The sequence below is a fragment of the Schistocerca americana genome, chromosome 5 (assembly GCF_021461395.2).
Source record: "Schistocerca americana isolate TAMUIC-IGC-003095 chromosome 5, iqSchAmer2.1, whole genome shotgun sequence".
NCBI classification, from domain to species: domain Eukaryota; kingdom Metazoa; phylum Arthropoda; class Insecta; order Orthoptera; family Acrididae; genus Schistocerca; species Schistocerca americana.
In genome coordinates this window covers 424,547,868-424,567,229 of record NC_060123.1, presented here as the reverse complement: position 1 = coordinate 424,567,229, position 19,362 = coordinate 424,547,868, and the positions used below count along the sequence as shown (strand labels likewise).

At 44.4% G+C, this 19,362-nt stretch overlaps 1 protein-coding gene across 1 annotated transcript in view; it reads right to left on the bottom strand.

Annotated features, from left to right (window-relative positions):
- LOC124616411 overlaps positions 1-19,362 on the bottom strand; it is a 262,291-nt gene that overhangs the window by 182,369 nt on the left and 60,560 nt on the right. Inside the window, exons 4-5 of the mRNA XM_047144715.1 lie at positions 17,620-17,763; positions 5,820-5,935 (exon numbers count right to left, since the gene is read on the bottom strand). Coding sequence (XP_047000671.1) covers positions 5,820-5,935; positions 17,620-17,763 — 260 coding nt within the window. The remainder of the gene's footprint in view (positions 1-5,819; positions 5,936-17,619; positions 17,764-19,362) is intronic.

Below are 19,362 nucleotides of genomic sequence, written 5' to 3'. Positions count from 1 at the left end.
TCCGTAAATATTGAACCATGCTGCCTCTATAGCCGTCCAGATCTGCGAAAGTGTTGCCGGTGCAGGATTTGGTGAACGAACTGATCTCTCGATTATGTCTTATAAATGCTCGCTCGGATTCATGACGGGTGATCATTCAGTCTAAGAGTCCAGAATGTACCTCAAACAAATCGCGAGTAATTGTGGTCCTGTGACATGGCGCATCGTTGGCTGCCAATTGTCTCCAACTAGCTCATCAAAACCATTTGCAGTCAGTGATTGGTTCAGTTGGACCAGAGTCCATTGGGGCGTAGTGCCTCGTTGGCAACATAGGTCTATGGCTTCATGGGCGTCTCCGCCACACTGGAACCCTACCACCGTCTTTTATCAACTGAAATCGGGACTCATCTGATCAGGCCTCAGTTTTTTCAGTCGCCCAGGATCAGCCGATAGGGTCGCGAGCCCAGGAGGTACGCTGCAGGCGATGTCATGCTGTTAGCAAAGGCACCCTCGTCGGTCATTGGCTGCCTTAGTCTATCAACGTCAAATTTCCCCGCACTGTCCTAATGGATTGCCGGCCGAAGTGGCCGTGTGGTTAAAGGCGCTGCAGTCTGGAACCGCAAGACCGCTACGGTCGCAGGTTCGAATCCTGCCTCGGGCATGCATGTTTGTGATGTCCATAGGTTAGTTAGGTTTAACTAGTTCTAAGTTCTAGGGGACTAATGACCTCAGCAGTTGAGTCCCATAGTGCTCAGAGCCATTTGAACCTAATGGATTCGTTTGAAGTACGTCCCACACTGAGTTCTGCGGTTACTCGTATTTAACTGACAGCTCTACGCTGGTCTCAGTCGTTAAGTGAATACCGTCGATCACTGCGTATTCTGAGGTGAGACGCAATGCCTGGAATCTGATTTTCTCAGCACACTCTTGACACTGTATATCTCGTAATGTTGAATTCCGCAGCAATATCCGAAGTGGAATGTCCCATGGGTCTAGCTCCGACTACCAATTCACTTTCAAAGTCTGCTGCCGCGCGGGGTAGCTGCGTGGTCTTAGGCGAATTGCCACGATTCACGCGGCTGCACCCCGTCGGAGGTTTGAGTCCTCGCTCGGGCATGGGTGTGTGCATTGATCTTAGCGTAAGTTAGTGTAACTTGGATTAAGTGGCGTGTAGGCCTAGATACAAATGACCTCAGCTTTTTAGTCCTATAGGAACTTACCACCACCACCATGAAAGTCTGTTAACTTCTGTCGTGAGGCCATAATACGTCGGAACCCTTTTCATATGAATCATGTCAGTAGAGATGGTATCTCCGCCAATGCACTGCCCTTTTATTCGTTGTGAACGCGATACTACCGTCATCTGTACACGGGCATGTCTGTACCCCATGATTTTTTTATCTAAGTGTGCAATGACGAACCATATTTGGTCCTACTCTGAAAGACTGCTAATTATTGTAGTGAAAATGGAGAGATTCCCCCAGTGAGCTCATCTGTTCTTTCTACTGGTGTTGAGTACACAATATCCTTTACGTAAATTCTTGGGTAAAGGCATGAAAGCATGCAGACAACTGAGCGCACATTTCAGTAGACATGGGATCCCCATCCAAAACGCTCAACCTCATAAGCTAGGTCGAGGCGTCGAGGCACGTTGCGCAGGTACAATTTACCAGCGCGGAACCGCGAAAGAACAACATGATGTTCGACAGAAGTCAAACCCTGCGTGCCTTACATAGAGTCTGAGTACGTATGTTACCCAGTAATGATTTCCTGCAGGTGTGGCCAGAATGTAAATTGGCATATGGATTTTTAACATCCCATACATGTTTAGTGCAGTTTAGAAATACCTTTCCTTTTAAAATATGACTCATCAATAAGCATCACTAGTTCTTGAAAATTCCGTCCAGAACGTGTTATCATGGACGTATCTTGAATCACATGGATTTTGTCCGTCTTTGACGATGCGATTACGTGACAATGTTGGAATATACAAAACACTTAAATCTAAGCAACTGATCTTCTCTGATGAATTAATTTGCACCCCACTAAGTCGGACCGGTCGCAAGGATTTTCAAATCAGCTTCTCATGTCTTACGAAAATATTTGGGATAAGATGGTAACTTTAAGATGTGCTTTACTGTCAATAACTACGACATACTGTGTAAATATTACGATGTTTTTTTTTATTCTCAGGTTTTACATGGAACCACAAACTATGCAAAATTGAGGTTTCCATCTCAGATAAGTTTCATCCCTCGTCAGTGAAAAACCACCACCATGTGCCATTTAATAACAATTTTATTGTAGCTCTCTTACTTTTTTCTGATCAGTCTTCTGACGTTCGATGCGGCCCGCCACTATTTCCTCTCCTGTGGCAACCTCTTCATATTGCAGTAGCATTTACGGCCTATGTTCTTCTTTGTTGGATGTTTCCAGTCTCTGTTTTTCTCTACAGCTTTTACCACCTACAACTTCCTCTTGTACTATGGAAGTTATTCAGAACACGTCATATCACCCTGTCCCTTCTTGTCATTGTTTATCATACGTTTCTTCACTGAGTCTGAGGAGAACTCCATCATTATACTCAATCTAATTTTCAACATCCTTCTATAGAACCTCATCTCAGAAACATCGAGTCTCCTCTTTTACGATTGTCCCATAGTTTATGATTCACATATAGACAATACTATACTCCAAATTTATATTCTCAAAAATTTATTTCTCAGATTTAATATTACACGCTTTTATTGACAAGGAATACCTTCTATGCCTGTGCTAATACGCTTTGTATTTTTTATGTATTTCACCCGCTAAAGTCAAATTATGCGAGATGTTAGAAATTCTGAGAAAAATAGCGGTAAGCTATAGGGAAAGACGGATAATATACAACAGACACAGGAGCCAAGAGGAAACTATAAGAGTGTAAGACCAAGAAAAAATGCTCGGAATAAAAGGAGCGTAAAAAGGAACATAGTTTTTCTCCCCTGCTGTTCAATCAATACATTGAAGAAGCAATGACGGAATTCAGGTTGAAAGGATACAAGAGATAAGATTCACTGATTGCACTGTTGTCCTCAGTAAAAGTGAACAATAATTACAAGATCTGCTGAATCGAATTAACAGTCTAATGATTACAGAATATGGACTGAGAGTAAATCGAAGAAAGACGAAAGTAATGAGAAACAGCAGAAATGAGAACAGCGAGAAACACCAGGATTAGTGATAAAGAAGTAAATTAAGTTGGCAACAAAATAACGCATGACGGACGGGGCAAAAGGGACATTCCATAGTAGTGAAACACCGACTGTGAGAAAACCGGAATAAAGAGGTAATGCTAGAGAAGAACGCTGAAAATTAGGTGGAATGATAAAGCAAAGAAAGAGTAAGCTCTCCACAGAATCGGGGAGGTAAGGAATATAAGGAAAACAATGACAGGAAAAAGGTACAGGATGGTAGAACATGTCTTGGGATAACATGGAATAACTTCCACGGTCCTAGAGGGAGATACAGAGGGTAAAAACTGAAGAGGAAAACAGAAATTGGAACACATCCAGGAAATAACTGAGAACGTAGGTTGTAAATGCTACACTGAGATGAAGAGGTTGGCACAGGAGAGGGATTCGTGGGCGGGTCGTATCAAATCGGTCAGAAGACTGATGATACAAAAAAGAGCAAATAAATAAGTAAGAAAAATAAAGAAAATGGATGTTGTTTGTCTAGGCAGAATCACCAACGCCGATGCGGCCGGCAGCTGTTTGTTGTGAAACATAAGCAGTTATAAAAAAAGTGCCTCAGGCGCATTGTTTTCTCAGGACCTCGTATCACTAGACGTCACCGTTTCCGAACACACGTTCTCTAACGTAAAATGATCAGGTGAGGATCCTGAATTGGACCACGCTTACTAAAGCTTGATTCTGAGATCAACTTTTAAGTTTGTGGCACCTAACTTTACCTACAGATTTACTGTTTACACCACTTTGTCCTTGAGAATCCTAAGTCGAGTAAGACCTCTAGGGAAGGCAACATTCCGTGTGAATTACTGAGATCCCAGAAAGAGGTAGCTGTGACAAAACTATTCCATCTGCTAAAACACCCTAAGAATTCAAGAACCACGTAATAATTCCTACACCAAAGCAGGTAGGTGCTGACAGGTGCGTATGTTATCAAGTACCCTTATAATAATTCGTGACTGCAAAGTATCGATACAAATTATTTACAGAAAATGGAAAACCTGGTAGACGGAGAGATATAACAACACGTGAGGTAGTAAATATTTCTGCTAGTACTTATCTTACAAGAAAGCCCCATCTACATTTATAACATTTTTGCACAGTTAGACGAGGAATGTGACGATGTTGACGGGAATACGCTGAAGGTAGCGCAGCTATAAGACAGAAACCCGACTGAAGTTATATGACTCGACGGATACAATTGCGACACAGTCGTTGAGAATGAAACAGGGATGTCGCCTAATCACTTCAGTATTCAAATGGTTCAAATGGCTATGAGCACTATGGGACTCAACATCTGAGGTCATCAGTCCCCTTGAACTCAGAACTACTTAAACCTAACTAACCTAAGGACATAACACATATCCATGCCCGAGGCAGGAGTCGAACCTGCAACCGTAGCGGTAGCGCGCTTCCAGACTGAAGCGCCTAGAACCGCTCGGCCACACCGGCCGGCCCACAGTATTCAGTCCGTACATCGAGTAAGCAGTAAAGGAGACCAAAGAAAAATTTGCAATAAGAATTATAGTTGAGGGAGAAGCATGTCGCCGGCCGTGGTGTCCGAGTTGTTCTAGTCGCTTCAGTCAGGAACCGCGCGATTGGTACGGTCGCAGGTTCGAATCCTGCCTCGGGCATGGTTTGTGTGATGTCCTTAGGTTAGTTAGGCTTAAGTAGTTCTAAGTTCTAGTGGACTGATGATCTCAGATGTTAAGTCCCATAGCGCTCAGAGCCATTTGAACCATTTGAGAAGCATATCGATGACACTGCAATTCTTTCAAAGTTGGCAAAAGACTTGGGAGAGCAGTTAAACCGAATGATTACATGTTGATTAGAAGTTATAAGATGAATAGCAATAAAAGTAAAATGAGGATAATGGAATGTGCTTGAATTAAATCAGGATATTGTGAAGGAAATGAAGGTTAGGAAATGACACAGTAAGAGAAATGGATGAGTACTGCTATTTGGACAGTAAAATAATTGATGTTGGCTGGAGTAGAAGGAATACTGAATGCAGAATAAAGATAGCGCGAAGAGCGTTTCTTAAAAAGAGTAATTTGCTAATATCTTACATAAATTTAAGTCTTCCATGAAGATATTAGTTTGGAGTGTAGCTTTGTATAGAAGTGAGACGAGGATGATAGGCAGTTCAGACAAGAGGAAAGTAGAAATTTTTGGAACTTGGCGCTACTAAGTATGGTGATGAACAGATGGGTCAATTGATTAAATGATAAGAGTTACGGAATCGAAGTGGCGGCAGTGGGAAGGGTGAAGTTTACGTCACTGCTTGACTTAAACAGTGTATAGCTTCCTAGAACAAATCGAGACGCATGAATGAAATGTCAGTTTGAAATGCACAGAACTGTGAGAGGTAAAATTTGCAGGTGGGGACCAAAGGATGAATACGATAAGCAGTTTGAAATAAATGAAGGTTGCAGTAGCTGTTGGTAGATGAAGAGACAGATAATAGCGGGGACAACTGCCAGTCTTCGGACTGAAGACGAATGCTACAACATCGATTCAAGTGCTAAGCATTTTGGATCGCTCTCTATAACGTGCCAACAAAGCAGCAGAACGTTAAAAGATGGAGAACACACGTCTACCTGTACTCACCGGTGTGCTCGATCCTGCGCCCACCGCGAGCCTGAAAGCCGGCGGCTTGTGCGCTGTTGGAAGGCGTGAAGCTGAAGTAAGCCAGGAACTGCGACCGCAGCGTCTGGTCCGAAATCCTGCAACACGGAGTGAGGGCTGTTTTTCCCCAGGCAAACGCGTTACCTGCTACACAGAGACAGAGCTTATACTTTCCTCAACTGGCTAAATCCCACCTACTAATCTTCTTCATCTAAATATACGTATGTACTCCGCTAGCCACCACGCGGTGCCTGGCAGAGGGCATAATTCGCGCCAAAGCCATATTTCCCCCCGTCTGTTCCACTCGCGGATAGTGAGAGGGAAAAACAACTGTCTGAACGCCTCAATACGAGCTCTAATTACCCTTATCTTTGAATGGTGATCATTGCGCGATATGAAAGTTGGTGGTAACTTAGTGAGCAGCCCCTTGCGCTTAGCGCGTCGTCTATCTGCAAGTGTGTTCCACTTCAAACTTTTTATGAGATTTGTAACGCTCTCGCGATGGCTAAATGTACCAGTCTCGAATCTAGCCGCTCTTCTTTGGGCCTTCTCAATCTCTTGAATCAGTCCCAACTGGTAAGGTTTCCATACAGACGAACAATACTCCAAGACTGGACGAACTAACGTATTGTAAGCTATTTCATTTGTTGAAGGACTGCATAGCTTCAGGATTCTACCAATAAACAGAAATCTAGAGTTCGACTTGCCCGTTACTTGTGTAAGCTGATCATTCCATTTGAGATCATTTCGAATAGTCCCACCCAGATTTGACGGATGTTACCATTTCCAAAGACTGGGCATTTATTTTGTACTCGCACATTAACGGGGATTTTCGCCTTGTTATACGGAGCAGATTACACTTACTAATATTGAGAGATAAATACCAGTAATTACAAGACGCATTTATTTTCTGCAAATCCTCATTGATTTGTTCACAGATTTCGTGTGATACTACTTTCCCGTAGACTAGAGCATCATCGGCAAAAACAATCTAATGCCGCTGTCAATACCATCAACCAGATCGTTTATGTAAATCGTAAAAAGCAGCAGACCTATTTCACTGCCCTGGGGAACACCTAAAGTTACACTCGTTTCTGTTGAAGTCACCCCGTGCAGGGCGACATACTGCTCCGTCTGTTAGAAAACTATCTATCCAACCGCATATGTCATCGGATAGGCCGTAAGCGAGCACTTTTTGGAGAAAACGACAGTGCGGAACTGAGTCGAACGCCTTTCGAAAGTCGCAAAATATGACATCAACCTGGGAGACGGTATCTAGAGCCTGTTGTATAGCATGCACAAAGAGGGCCAGCTCTGTCTCGCCTGACCGCTGTTTCCTAAAACCGTTGTGGTTACTGCAGATGAGCTTCTCAGAGCCTATATAGGTCATTATGTCTGAACACAAAATGTGTTCCATGATGCTACAGCAAATCGATATCAGTGAAATTGGCCGTTTTATGTGCATCCGATATTCTACCATTTTCTATAGATTGCTATGACCTGGACCTTCTTCCAGTCCTGTGGAACTTTCCACTGTTCCGATGATCTCTGGTAGATGATGCATAAGAATGGAGCTACATTTGTAGCATAGTCAACATAAAATCTTACGGGGATACCGTCTGGGCCAGATGCCTCTCTGGCGTCTAAGGAACTTAACTGTTTTGCAATCCTAGACACACTAAACACTATGTCAGCTATCCTTGCTTTTGTTCGATAATTGAAAGGGGAAATGGTGCTGCAGTCTTCTACCGTAAACGAGTTTTTGAAAGCTAGGTTTAGTATTTCGGCCTTATGTTTATCATCATCAATTACATTGCCCGTACTGTAGTCTTCCCTCGAACCGACTTTGTTCTCGTTCCATGTCGCTTTGCAACGTTACGCCTATACATATAATCGACTCGAATGTGTAAGCAGCATACTACTAATAATGTATTCGAAAACTGTAACATGGTTTTCCTACCCATGTGAATTAATTTATCGTCATTTAGAGTAAACTTTCATTCATTACATCAGGTAGAAATTCTGTCCAAATGCACATGCAGTCTTCTACAGTGACTCAGACGATATTTTCCTGTACACTACAGCAAACAGTAGCAGATCGTTGTTCACTACATCCGCTTGAGAATTTACGTATGAAGAGAACGAAAGCGGTCCTATCACACTGCCCTGGGGCACTACTGACTCTGTTTCGTCTCCCACGATCATTTGCTGCCCAGAGCAACGTACTGGGTTATGTTGCTTAAAACGTAGTCGAGCCACAGCTGTTCAGTATGCTCGGACCTCAACTAACAGTCGGCTGTGTGCCACTTTGTCAAACGCTTTCCGGATATCTAGAAATGGGGACCCTACCTCTTGCCATTCATCCGTGATTGGTAGGATATCACGTGAGAAAACGTCTCGATGAGTTGGCAGGATCGATGCTTTCTATATCCACGTTGAATTACGGATAGAAGCCTTTATCTGTGAAAGACACTTACTGTATTCGAATTTAGAACACAAGCTGAATAATGTTGCAGCAAATAGACTTTGATATATCGGCCTGTAACTTTGCGGATCCGTCCTTGTATCATTTTTATATGCGTTTTCTTCCGGCCACTTGGGACCTTTCGCTTGGCAAGCGGCTCATGACAAATATAATGTAAGTATGGAGCCAGTCCTAAAGACTACTCTCCGTAAAACTGAGCTGGGATTCCATCTAATCTATTATTCTACTGCCTTCCACCGGCAGGGGTGCCTACTTCTAGGTCCTCCATACGCAGATCTGTGACGATTAACCTTTGGTTCGTCTGTACGATCAGCCTGTATGAATGAGTTTTGAAAGCGTCTGAAAGCAGTTAGTGATACTAAATAGGAGCAGAGTTTCATAGGACTCTCGACAAGATCTCTCGCAAGAATGTGACGATGGAAGTTGTGTGCCTCTCGCATCGTCATTCTTACAGACGCAGGAATTTCTACTAACGTTTGTGTGTCCACATTTCTGTTATATTTTTTTGCACCGAGAGTCCAACAATGTCTGTTTTCCCAGAATTTAACAAATTTTGTTATGAAACCGCGTGGGTCTTTCTATCCTTAATCCATTTACTCGGCACGTACTTGCAGGTACCATGGTAAACGAGAGCAAAAAGGTCATCAAAAATGTAAGAGTGGATGCATGTATGTTTTTCTTAAGAGATAAAATGGAAGTTGGATAAATACAAAAGCTCGGTGATTATCACACAAGACATCACAAACTACACGTTTGGTTAATAGGTACCAGGTAAAGCAAACTGTAAATACAGTTGGACACTCATTTCATAAGTCTATGTTTTCGAAAGCCTTTCGACATTTTACAACATTGTAATATGATGACTAATATCTCATTATACAGAGTATCTCCACAGATAAGAGACGGGCCTGATGAATTTTTGACTCATAGAACATTGTACGTTATATCACACAGGAAAAGAAATATCGGGTATTCTCTGTGGAACCGTAACAGAACTATAGATGTTGTCAATATACACTCCTGGAAATGGAAAAAAGAACACATTGACACCGGTGTGTCAGACCCACCATACTTCCTCCGGACACTGCGAGAGGGCTGTACAAGCAATGATCACACGCACGGCACAGCGGACACACCAGGAACCGCGGTGCTGGCCGTCGAATGGTGCTAGCTGCGCAACATTTGTGCACCGCCGCCGTCAGTGTCAGCCAGTTTGCCGTGGCATACGGAGCTCCATCGCAGTCTTTAACACTGGTAGCATGCCGCGACAGCGTGGACGTGAACCGTATGTGCAGTTGATGGACTTTGAGCGAGGGCGTATAGTGGGCATGCGGGAGGCCGGGTGGACGTACCGCCGAATTGCTCAAAACGTGGGGCGTGAGGTCTCCACAGTACATCGATGTTGTCGCCAGTGGTCGGCGGAAGGTGCACGTGCCCGTCGACCTGGGACCGGACCACAGCGACGCACGGATGCACTCCAAGACCGTAGGATCCTACGCAGTGCCGTAGGGGACCGCACCGCCACTTCCCAGCAAATTAGGGACACTGTTGCTCCTGGGGTATCGGCGAGGACCATTCGCAACCGTCTCCATGAAGCTGGGCTACGGTCCCGCACACCGTTAGTCCGTCTTCCGCTCACGCCCCAACATCGTGCAGCCCGCTTCAAGTGGTGTCACGACAGGCGTGAATGGAGGGACGAATGGAGACGTGTCGTCTTCAGCGATGAGAGTCGCTTCTGCCTTGGTGCCAAAGATGGTCGTATGCGTGTTTGGCGCCGTGCAGATGAGCGCCACAATCAGGACTGCATACGACCGAGGCACACAGGGCCAACACCCGGCATCATGGTGTGGGGAGCGATTTCCTACACTGGCCGTACACCACTGGCGATCGTCGAGGGGACACTGAATAGTGCACGGTACATCCAAACCGTCATCGAACCCATCGTTCTACCATTCCTAGACCGGCAAGGGAACTTGCTGTTCCAACAGGACAATGCACGTCCGCATGTATCCCGTGCCACCCAACGTGCTCTAGAAGGTGTAAGTCAACTACCCTGGCCAGCAAGATCTCCGGATCTGTCCCCCATTGAGCATGTTTGGGACTGGATGAAGCGTCGTCTCACGCGGTCTGCACGTCCAGCACGAACGCTGGTCCAACTGAGGCGCCAGGTGGAAATGGCATGGCAAGCCGTTCCACAGGACTACATCCAGCATCTCTACGATCGTCTCCATGGGAGAATAGCAGCCTGCATTGCTGCGAAAGGTGGATATACACTGTACTAGTGCCGACATTGTGCATGCTCTGTTGCCTGTGTCTATGTGCCTGTGGTTCTGTCAGTGTGATCATGTGATGTATCTGACCCCAGGAATGTGTCAATAAGGTTTCCCCTTCCTCGGACAATGAATTCACGGTGTTCTTATTTCAATTTCCAGGAGTGTACATGTAGTACTTATAATAGACGGTCAACAGCAGTTTTAGATTGTTCGCTACCGATGCTGTTGAATAGTTAGAAATGCAGTCGGAAAAGAAAGATCGTAAGAAAATGCAGCGAGAGTTGGACGAAATTACCACCTGTTGGTATTTATGACCGCTCTTAAAATATGAACAGATGCAAGAGGAAGAGCCGAAAATATCCGATTAGAAGATTAGTGGTAAATTATCGAAGTCCATCACACGTTTCAACATAGAGTGGTAATACTAAGAAGCGAGCAGAAATGAGACCAACAAATAAAATCAGGAGGAAAGAAGCTAAATGCAAGACTGACATTTTCTGGGATGGTTCTGGGGAAAAGTAGTTATCTGTAAGTCTGATCAAATACAAGACGGCTCCCAGCTTCCGAGTACTGCTTCTTGGTTTCCATTTCTTCATGAGGAGACATGACAGGAGATGCTCAGTCGGGTGTAGGTTCGTCACATATAGGTATCCTATCACAGTAAAATGTGGCAGACATGCCGAGGAAACCTTTTGGAAGATAGGCGAGGTTTTCTTGAAACTATTTTGTAATTCTGGAGATCTGGCATATGGGGAAGATTAGGGAACAGCTTTGCACCAATGGTCATTAGGATATAGTTGGAGAGAAATATGAACAGTAATTTTTATGCAAATGGTACACGGCAGTGTAAGCTCCCTAGAACTTTTTAATGTTATAGTTTGTTAATATACAGGTATCTATCTGACTGAGTATAAAAAGAACTTCAGTCATCATAGGAATAAACCTGATATATACAAACACAAACACAATTATTGGTCAGCAGCCGTAGCACACGTACACTGGTGTAGTTAAGCTCTTGGAAGTAGGTCCTACTGACGTATTGCATATCTTATTACTTTTGCTACTGCAAATGAAACTTTAAGATATTCTAATATGTTAACAGACATCAACGTTTTTCTTAATAATACTATAGCTACGTAATTTTTATTTGAAATCCAGTGTGCAGTGGCAGACTCGGTGAACGCTTATACTACGCTGTGTATGTGATAGTCACTCTGTTAACACATACTGTGAAAATGGCTGAGGCTATTTCTACTTCGTTGTGAAACAACTGCGTGGAACACGGTTAAAAATGGCGGGAAAAACGCCTTATTAATGTATTTCACTAGTTTCAGATGGGTAAAATTTGGTGGCCAAGATGTCGCCGTGTATTCACTGTCAAGCTCCTCGTGTCACCGGAACACGATTCTGGCGTTGTGACACGTCCAGCTATCCTGCTGGAAAAATTTGGAAATTAGTGGTAAGGACTATGGGACCAAACTGCTAAGGCCGTCGGTCCCTAGGCTTCCGCACTAATTAATCTATGCCCGAGGGAGGACTAGAACCTCCAACGGATGGAGGGGGGTAGACGGGGGGAGGGGGGGCGAGGTGCAGCCGCTCCTGCTGGAACCATCGGGCAAGACGTCAAGCATGAAGGGTGGTCTAAAATAATATTCATATACTTCGTAGTTGGTATGGTGTCTTCGAGCATGTTTCGTGCAGGCGCTCGCCTGACTGACGGCGTATCTGACGGAAGACTCGACCTGGTGTAACAAGAAACTACACGTCTTCATTAAGGAACGTTCCACTCTCGATTATTCGGCTCCTCTTAAGCCACACATAGTCAGGACTAAACGGCGCTTTACAAGTTTTACGGAGCGACGCTACCGGTAACTGCTAATATAGTTCGGTGAAAATGGAAACACGTAGGAGGTCGATTCCAGCAGAGCTCCATCTTCAACGAAGGGCGCTAAACAGTCTTCTCCACAACACTTGTGTCTATACCAGCATTCTACTCCAGATTTGCCAGCGATAGCCACCTACTTCGCTTTACAGAGCGATTGAAACCTGCGACCTGAGCATGAGGCGTGGACGTAGAACACCTTGTCGCCTACTCGTGGTTGCATCGTCCATCAGCCAGATATCTTTGATGGAATCGACGTCTCACGAGAAGAACCAACTAGCTTTAACCGTTTCTGAAATTTCCGTCCCATGCACCAGACTATAATTTGTGCTTCTAATTATGACTGAATCCTCATTCGTCTCTTTTCTTCCTTTACACACTGTCTGATCAAAAGAATCCGTAAGCCGCATGTAATACGGGAATGACCAATGGATATCAAGAGAGTCGGCAGAGATGGAAGGATTGTGTTGTAGGTAGAGAGGCGGCAGAGTGGAGCGGTGAGGACAGCTCTTTGGTTGCTCCCTTAGTAACAAACCCATTACGGACAATTCAACCCTTCCATAAGAACCGAAGCTGACTCTCGGTAATGTGACTGTAAAATGCAAATACGAAGCATCAACCATATCTAAACCACGAATAGGCAGATGTAATGTACAGGCTAACAGGGACCGTCGAGAACTGTGGAGGATGGTTACGTGAAATCAACAGAAGAAATCACTTTCGAGTTCCAAAGCGCTGCCACCAGTCCAGCTAGAACAATGACTGTGCGTATGGAGTTAAAAAGAAATGGAGTACAATCGTGGAGTAATTCCTCTTAAGCCGCACATAATCAGTGCCAAACGGGGCTTTACAAGCTTTACACAGTGATGCTAGCAGATATCTGGTGAATGAGATTGGGAGTGATGAATCAGCCTACACCCTGGAAGGCTTTGGGTTTGGCGCATGCCTTGAAATCTTTACGTGACATTCGTGCTGACAGTCAGTGAAGTACAGAGGAGGTAATGATACGGTATGGCACTGATTTATGTGCACATGATGTGGCTCCTTATTCCATTAAAGAAAAGGCTGAACGTGGAAGGGAGGTTACTGTCACATATCGGCTTTTGTATCAATTTTGCCGCGCAGAGTGGCTGCGCGGCTTGAGGCGTTATGTTACGCATTGCGCGGCCCCTCCCGTCGGAAGTTCCATTCTTCCCTCGGGCGTGGGTGTGTATGCTGTTCCTAGCAAAAGTTAGTTTAAGTTTTGTGTAATTCTAGGGACCGATGACCTCAGTAGCTTCGCCCCTTAAGAATTTACACACATATGAAAATTTTTTTGTTTCAATTTTCTGTCATTAATTCTGGGTTATTTTATTGGGATTGCTGGTCACATGAGATTTCGAGGATATATTTCGTCTTTGTCGTTGGGAAAGTGTACTGCGTAGAGCAGAGGAACAGTACAGAGAATCCAGCACCCTGTCATACGGCAGTGTCTTTGAGTCAGTGAAGTGTAGTAAACAACATCCCAAAACGGAATGGTCTTCTCAGAGTTCCGGCCTTAACCAATTGGAGCTCCTCTGGAATAAGTTAGAACGCCACCTTGAGTTAGGACGTCGACATCGCTTTGAACCTAAGCGATCAACATGACTGGCCGCCACAGACATTTAGACACTTCACTTGAAGTGTCCCCTACCATGAACACACCCTACATTATTGACCGTCAATAGGTAACCAGATACTGTGAATCATATAGTTTACTACCCTTAGCACGGCACGTGCCGGTGACGCTATCAGCAGGAGATCATTTTCCGCTGTCTTTTGCCTTATCAGTGTATGCAGATGTAGGCGGCAGTTATGAGTTTGTTAATGTGAAATATCGATATTCACGTACGTGCGTCCACCACGTAAATGTTTTGCATGTAAAATAAATAGATGAAGAAAGGGAAAGAACGAGGTACAACTGCAGAGAGCCAGTGTACATGCTGACGAAATTTGCGTTACATATTTGCGAAGGGTACGAACAGGAAGACTGTGTGGAATGCAGGTTGTGTCAGATATGCGTCACAAAGAAAGAGGTGACTTGCGTGAGTGAGACCGTTTAGAAGGGGGAGGCGAGGGAAAAAAAGAGGTGCGCGCCGGGGTTGGCGTGTTTGCAGATCATCGTCTGGCGGGGGCGTTCCTCGCGTGTTTGCTTTGCGCACACGCTGCGGAGGAATACCTGGCACAAGGCCTCCTTTTTCGTACGTGTGCCCTCCACGGACCCTCCCGCTGACTGGGGAGCGGTGTCTGAGGAATGCGACGAGTCGGCGCGAGGTGAATATTGGAGACCTCCCGAGTCCCGTAGGCGCCTTTGAGGTGTTCACAAATTCCATTACAAAATGAACTATGCAGTGCCGCTTGCTGAGTGTCACGCACATCCACATAGCGCTACGGGAAGTTGCGCTCGCGACATGAATGTTGCAAGGGCTCGATCTCTGTGAGAAGAAGTAATGACGCGCATGGCGGAGCCACGCAGCCCGGATGGCGGACTCAAGCAGTCCACGGAAACCCAGGAGTTTCTTTGGTGAAGTGGAAGAAATATCTACAGCGCAGCGCTGTGTAATTCTTGTAGCCCGCACCTACATCTACATGATCACTCAGCAATTCACACTTAGGTATTTAACGTAGGGATCGTCAACCCACTGTCAATTTGTCTATTGTTGTACTCCAGAATAGCACAAGTGGAAAATCAGCATCCACATTTTCTTGGCGCGAGCTTCATTGTCTCTTACGTTTTTACAGTAGTCATTTCAACATATGTAAATGGGAGAAAACAAATTATTTAGGCATTTTGGGGAGAAATTTTGTGATAACAAATTTCGTGAATTGCTATGCCTCAACGAGAATCAGCTCAATTCACTTTTCATATCTCTGATAATCTCTTAACCTCAGTTATTTGTTGTACATATTCCAATCTTGTTTGCTACTAATTTTATTCTCAGCGGCTCCTGTAACGTCACAGAAGTTATTTCTTGGAGATTTAGCGCTGTCCTTTGTTTTAATTAGTGCTTCCAGCAGATGCCTTTTGTCCCTGTTTCTTATAAGTCACTTTAACTTTCAACACTCTTTTATAACAACGCATCTTGCAAGCTCCTCTCTTTATACAAAAAGTCGCTTAGCATTGACTTTTACGTTTTTAGGTTTTCACACAGTTCAATATTTTCCGTATAGTGATGAGATCCATATCCGCAATTCAGAAGTGTTTGTTACTACTAGTTTTTGGGAGGGATGTTCTCTGTGCCTGTACTCCTCTGCCGCTTATGTACTCCAGGTTCTTGACAGGGTTCAGTATTTTTGCAACTCTGTCGCTGATTTCGGTTCAAACATCACGAAATATCTTAAAGGAAACGATCTACAGCCAATAACCAGCACGTGTAGGATGGGAGGTGTGGCGGCGTGTCCAGGTCGCCGAGGTGGTTAAGGCAACACTTCTAGAAAAGCTAGTTTGAGTCGCGATCCGGTCACAAAGTTTCAAGTGAAACCTAAAGCAGCTGGCTCATAAAATTCCCATTTATTTAAGAACGCTATCGAAAGGAAATCTCGAGCTGATTGCATATTTCTAGATTTTCGGAAGCCCTACGATACTGCTCGCCGTATGTGGTTTCTAATCAGCTAGCGTGCCTCTGACGTATCATTTCGATTGGGCGACTGCATTCGCGATATCCTGTCAGAAAGGTCACAGTTCGTATATCTGACGATAAGTCAGCTAGTGCAAACAAAGTTGTATCTCCTACACATAAGTTACGCTCTTTGTTGTTCTTAATCAAGATTTTATATTTAGGAGACAATATTAGTAGCCTTCATATATTGTTTACAGACGATGATGTCGCTTACCGTCAGTAAGGACATCAGAAGATCGAAATGAATTGTAAAATGACTTAGATTGCATGCATGGAGTGAAAAGTGACGGTTACCTACAAAGAGTAAAAGTATTAGGTCTTCCACATGAGTACTAGAAATATGATTTGCTGTTTAATGGACGACTGTTTATTGATTTAACATGTCATGTCATTCTTCCTCACATTCACTTAGGATGGCAATTTCAATAGAGAATTTTATCATTCATATGTTTTAACCGTGAGTTATCATCTCGGTACTGAAACTTTCCTTTAATTCATTGTTTCCTATATACACAAGTCGACCAGCATAGTAAAAAGATTGGCTCTCGGTGGATATAAACTGTAATCTTGTATTCTTTCGTATTCACGTTTGTTGCAACCTGTTCTTTTAGCTGTTGTTGTATATTCGTCAATTCCGTACTTCTCGTCTTCTCCTCATAATTTATTCCACATCTAAATATTCTGGCAGATTGAAACCGTACTCTCCTCATAATTTATTCCACATCTAAATATTCTGGCAGATTGAAACCGTACTCATGGCCGGAACTCGAATTTAGAACCTCTGCCTGTTGTGGCGAAGTGCTTTAACGATCGAAATATACAAGTGCTCCTCACGACCCATCCCCACACGTATGCTTCCGCCAGTACCTCGACTCCTGTCCTCCAAACTTCACTCAAGTTCCTCTACATACCTTGCGGCACTAGAACTCCTGAAAAAAAAGGATATTTCACGGAAATGGCTCAGCCACAGCCAGGAGCAATTTCTACACAATTACTTTTTACTGTGGTGCGGAGTTTGCGCTATTTTGAAACGTCCTGGTGGATTACAACTGTGTGCCGGACGGAAATTAGAGCTTGGGACTTTTCTCTTTTGCGGTCATGTACTCTTCTGACACTGCTACCCAGGCCAAGAACGGGTAGTGAGTCGCGCTTGGGTAACTCAGTCGGTAGATCACTTGCCGACGAAAGCCAATGGTCCCGATATCGAGTCCCACGCCGGGATACAATTTTAATATTCCAGGAAGCTTCAAACCAGTGTACATTTGTGTGTAGAGTGAAAATTCACTCCGTTCCACCTTGCCTCGTCTCATTTGCTGCAGAATACACAAGCAGCAACGTTACAAGGATCGAAGTAGTCAGCGAAGCTTTCACTCTTTTGATGCTTCCAGAATAGCAAAAGATACGGCCACGAAGAGCGAGTCTACTTCTTGGACGCTACATTTATTCTCTGTTGAAAGATGCCTCGAGCAGGCATTGCTAGTGAGGCTCTGTGTGGGGTACTCACTGGAAGATGAGGGAGGCAGGCCCCTTGTCGGCGAAGAGGACGACGGGCGGTGTGAAGCGCTCGTTGCCCCCGCAGACCTGGGAGTGCGTCGCCCGGGGCACCGGCCGCGGGCCATCCACCAGCTGCAGGAAGCCGCCGTCGCAGCTGCAACACGGCGGGCGCGCCTCCAGAGTCAAAATGAACTGCACGCTACATATAACTTAACTTCATGCTCTGAGAGGCGATGTCGATTAATCAGGCTCTGACAGCTGTCACGTACATAGGAGATCGAACCACTGTGTTGAAACTGTATCTACCGGGTGCTCAAAAAGTCAGTATAAATTTGAAAACTGAATAAATCACGGAATAATGTAGATAGACAGGTACAAATAGACACACATGCTTGGAATGACATGGGGTCTTATTAGAACCAAAAAAATACATAACTTCAAAAACTGTCCGACAGATGGCGCTTCATTTGATCAGAATAGCAATAATTAGCATAACAAAGAAAGACAAAGCAAAGATGACGTTCATTACAGGAAATGCTCCATATGTCCACTATCATTCCTCAACAATAGCTGTAGTCGAGGAACAATGTTGTGAACAGCACTGTAAAGCATGTCCGGAGTTATGGTGAGGCATTGGCGTCGGATGTTGTCTTTCAGCATCCCTAGAGATGTCGGTCGATCACGATACACTTGTGACTTCAGGTAACCCAAAGCCCATAATTGCACGGACTGAGGTCTGGGGACCTGGGAGGCCAAGCATGACGAAAGTGGCGGCTAAGCACACGATCATTACCAACCGACGCGCATTTGTCGGACAGTTTGTGAACTTTGCTTTTTTTGGGTTCTAATAAAACCCCATGTCATTCCAAGCATGTGTGTCAATTTTTACCTCTCTGTCTACATTATTCCGTGGTTTATTAAGTTTTCAAATTTATACTGACTTTTTCATCACCCGGTATTCCCCCTCCTTCGCAGAGATGCAGGAGGCGCTACACTGCAGCAGATTGTCTTACGGTTTAGAAGTTACACTTGCGTAGAATTTTTAAAAAGTAATCATCGCGTTTCATAAGACCGATTTTTCCACACGAGAAAGATAAAAACTTGCGAGTAAATTTTAATCTACGCGTAGAACTTGCAGACAAATGTGAGACCTGAGTTTCTTCCATCAGATACAGTGTTCAGATTAGTAACGAGCACGCAGAAGGGTGACGTCGTCACAAACTGATTGAGAGGTGTCCACCCTGACATTTTCAAGGCAATATTACCACTTCTTTTACATATTTCGACAGGTGACCACCCTGTCGTATTCAAGACAAAACTGCAGCATGTAAGCGCTGCTCAAGAGAATTTAAAACATCGGGTTGCACGGTAAATATGAGAAGATAAAACAAACAAACAAGCACGCATACGCACGTGCGCGCGCTGTTAACACTAGCGCCACCACAAAACCAAAGATAACCGACGCCAGAAGTTATTTATGGTGACAATTACTGAACAACGGGGCAGGTAGCGTTAACTCTCTCTTCCTTTCTTTTTCGTAAGGGAGACACTAGGATTCCACACGAAATTTAATTAAAAAACTTCCTCTCTATTTAAAAGGTTACTTAATCATTTGATTTCAGATGCTTTCTTAATAACACTATGCCAGGAGGTGGAAGTGCTTGTTAGAATCGCCGTGTTGTTATATTGCGCAATGTGGCCGGTGAGAAGACAACTTTCTGCAATAACTAAGCCGACCGGAATGACCGAGTGG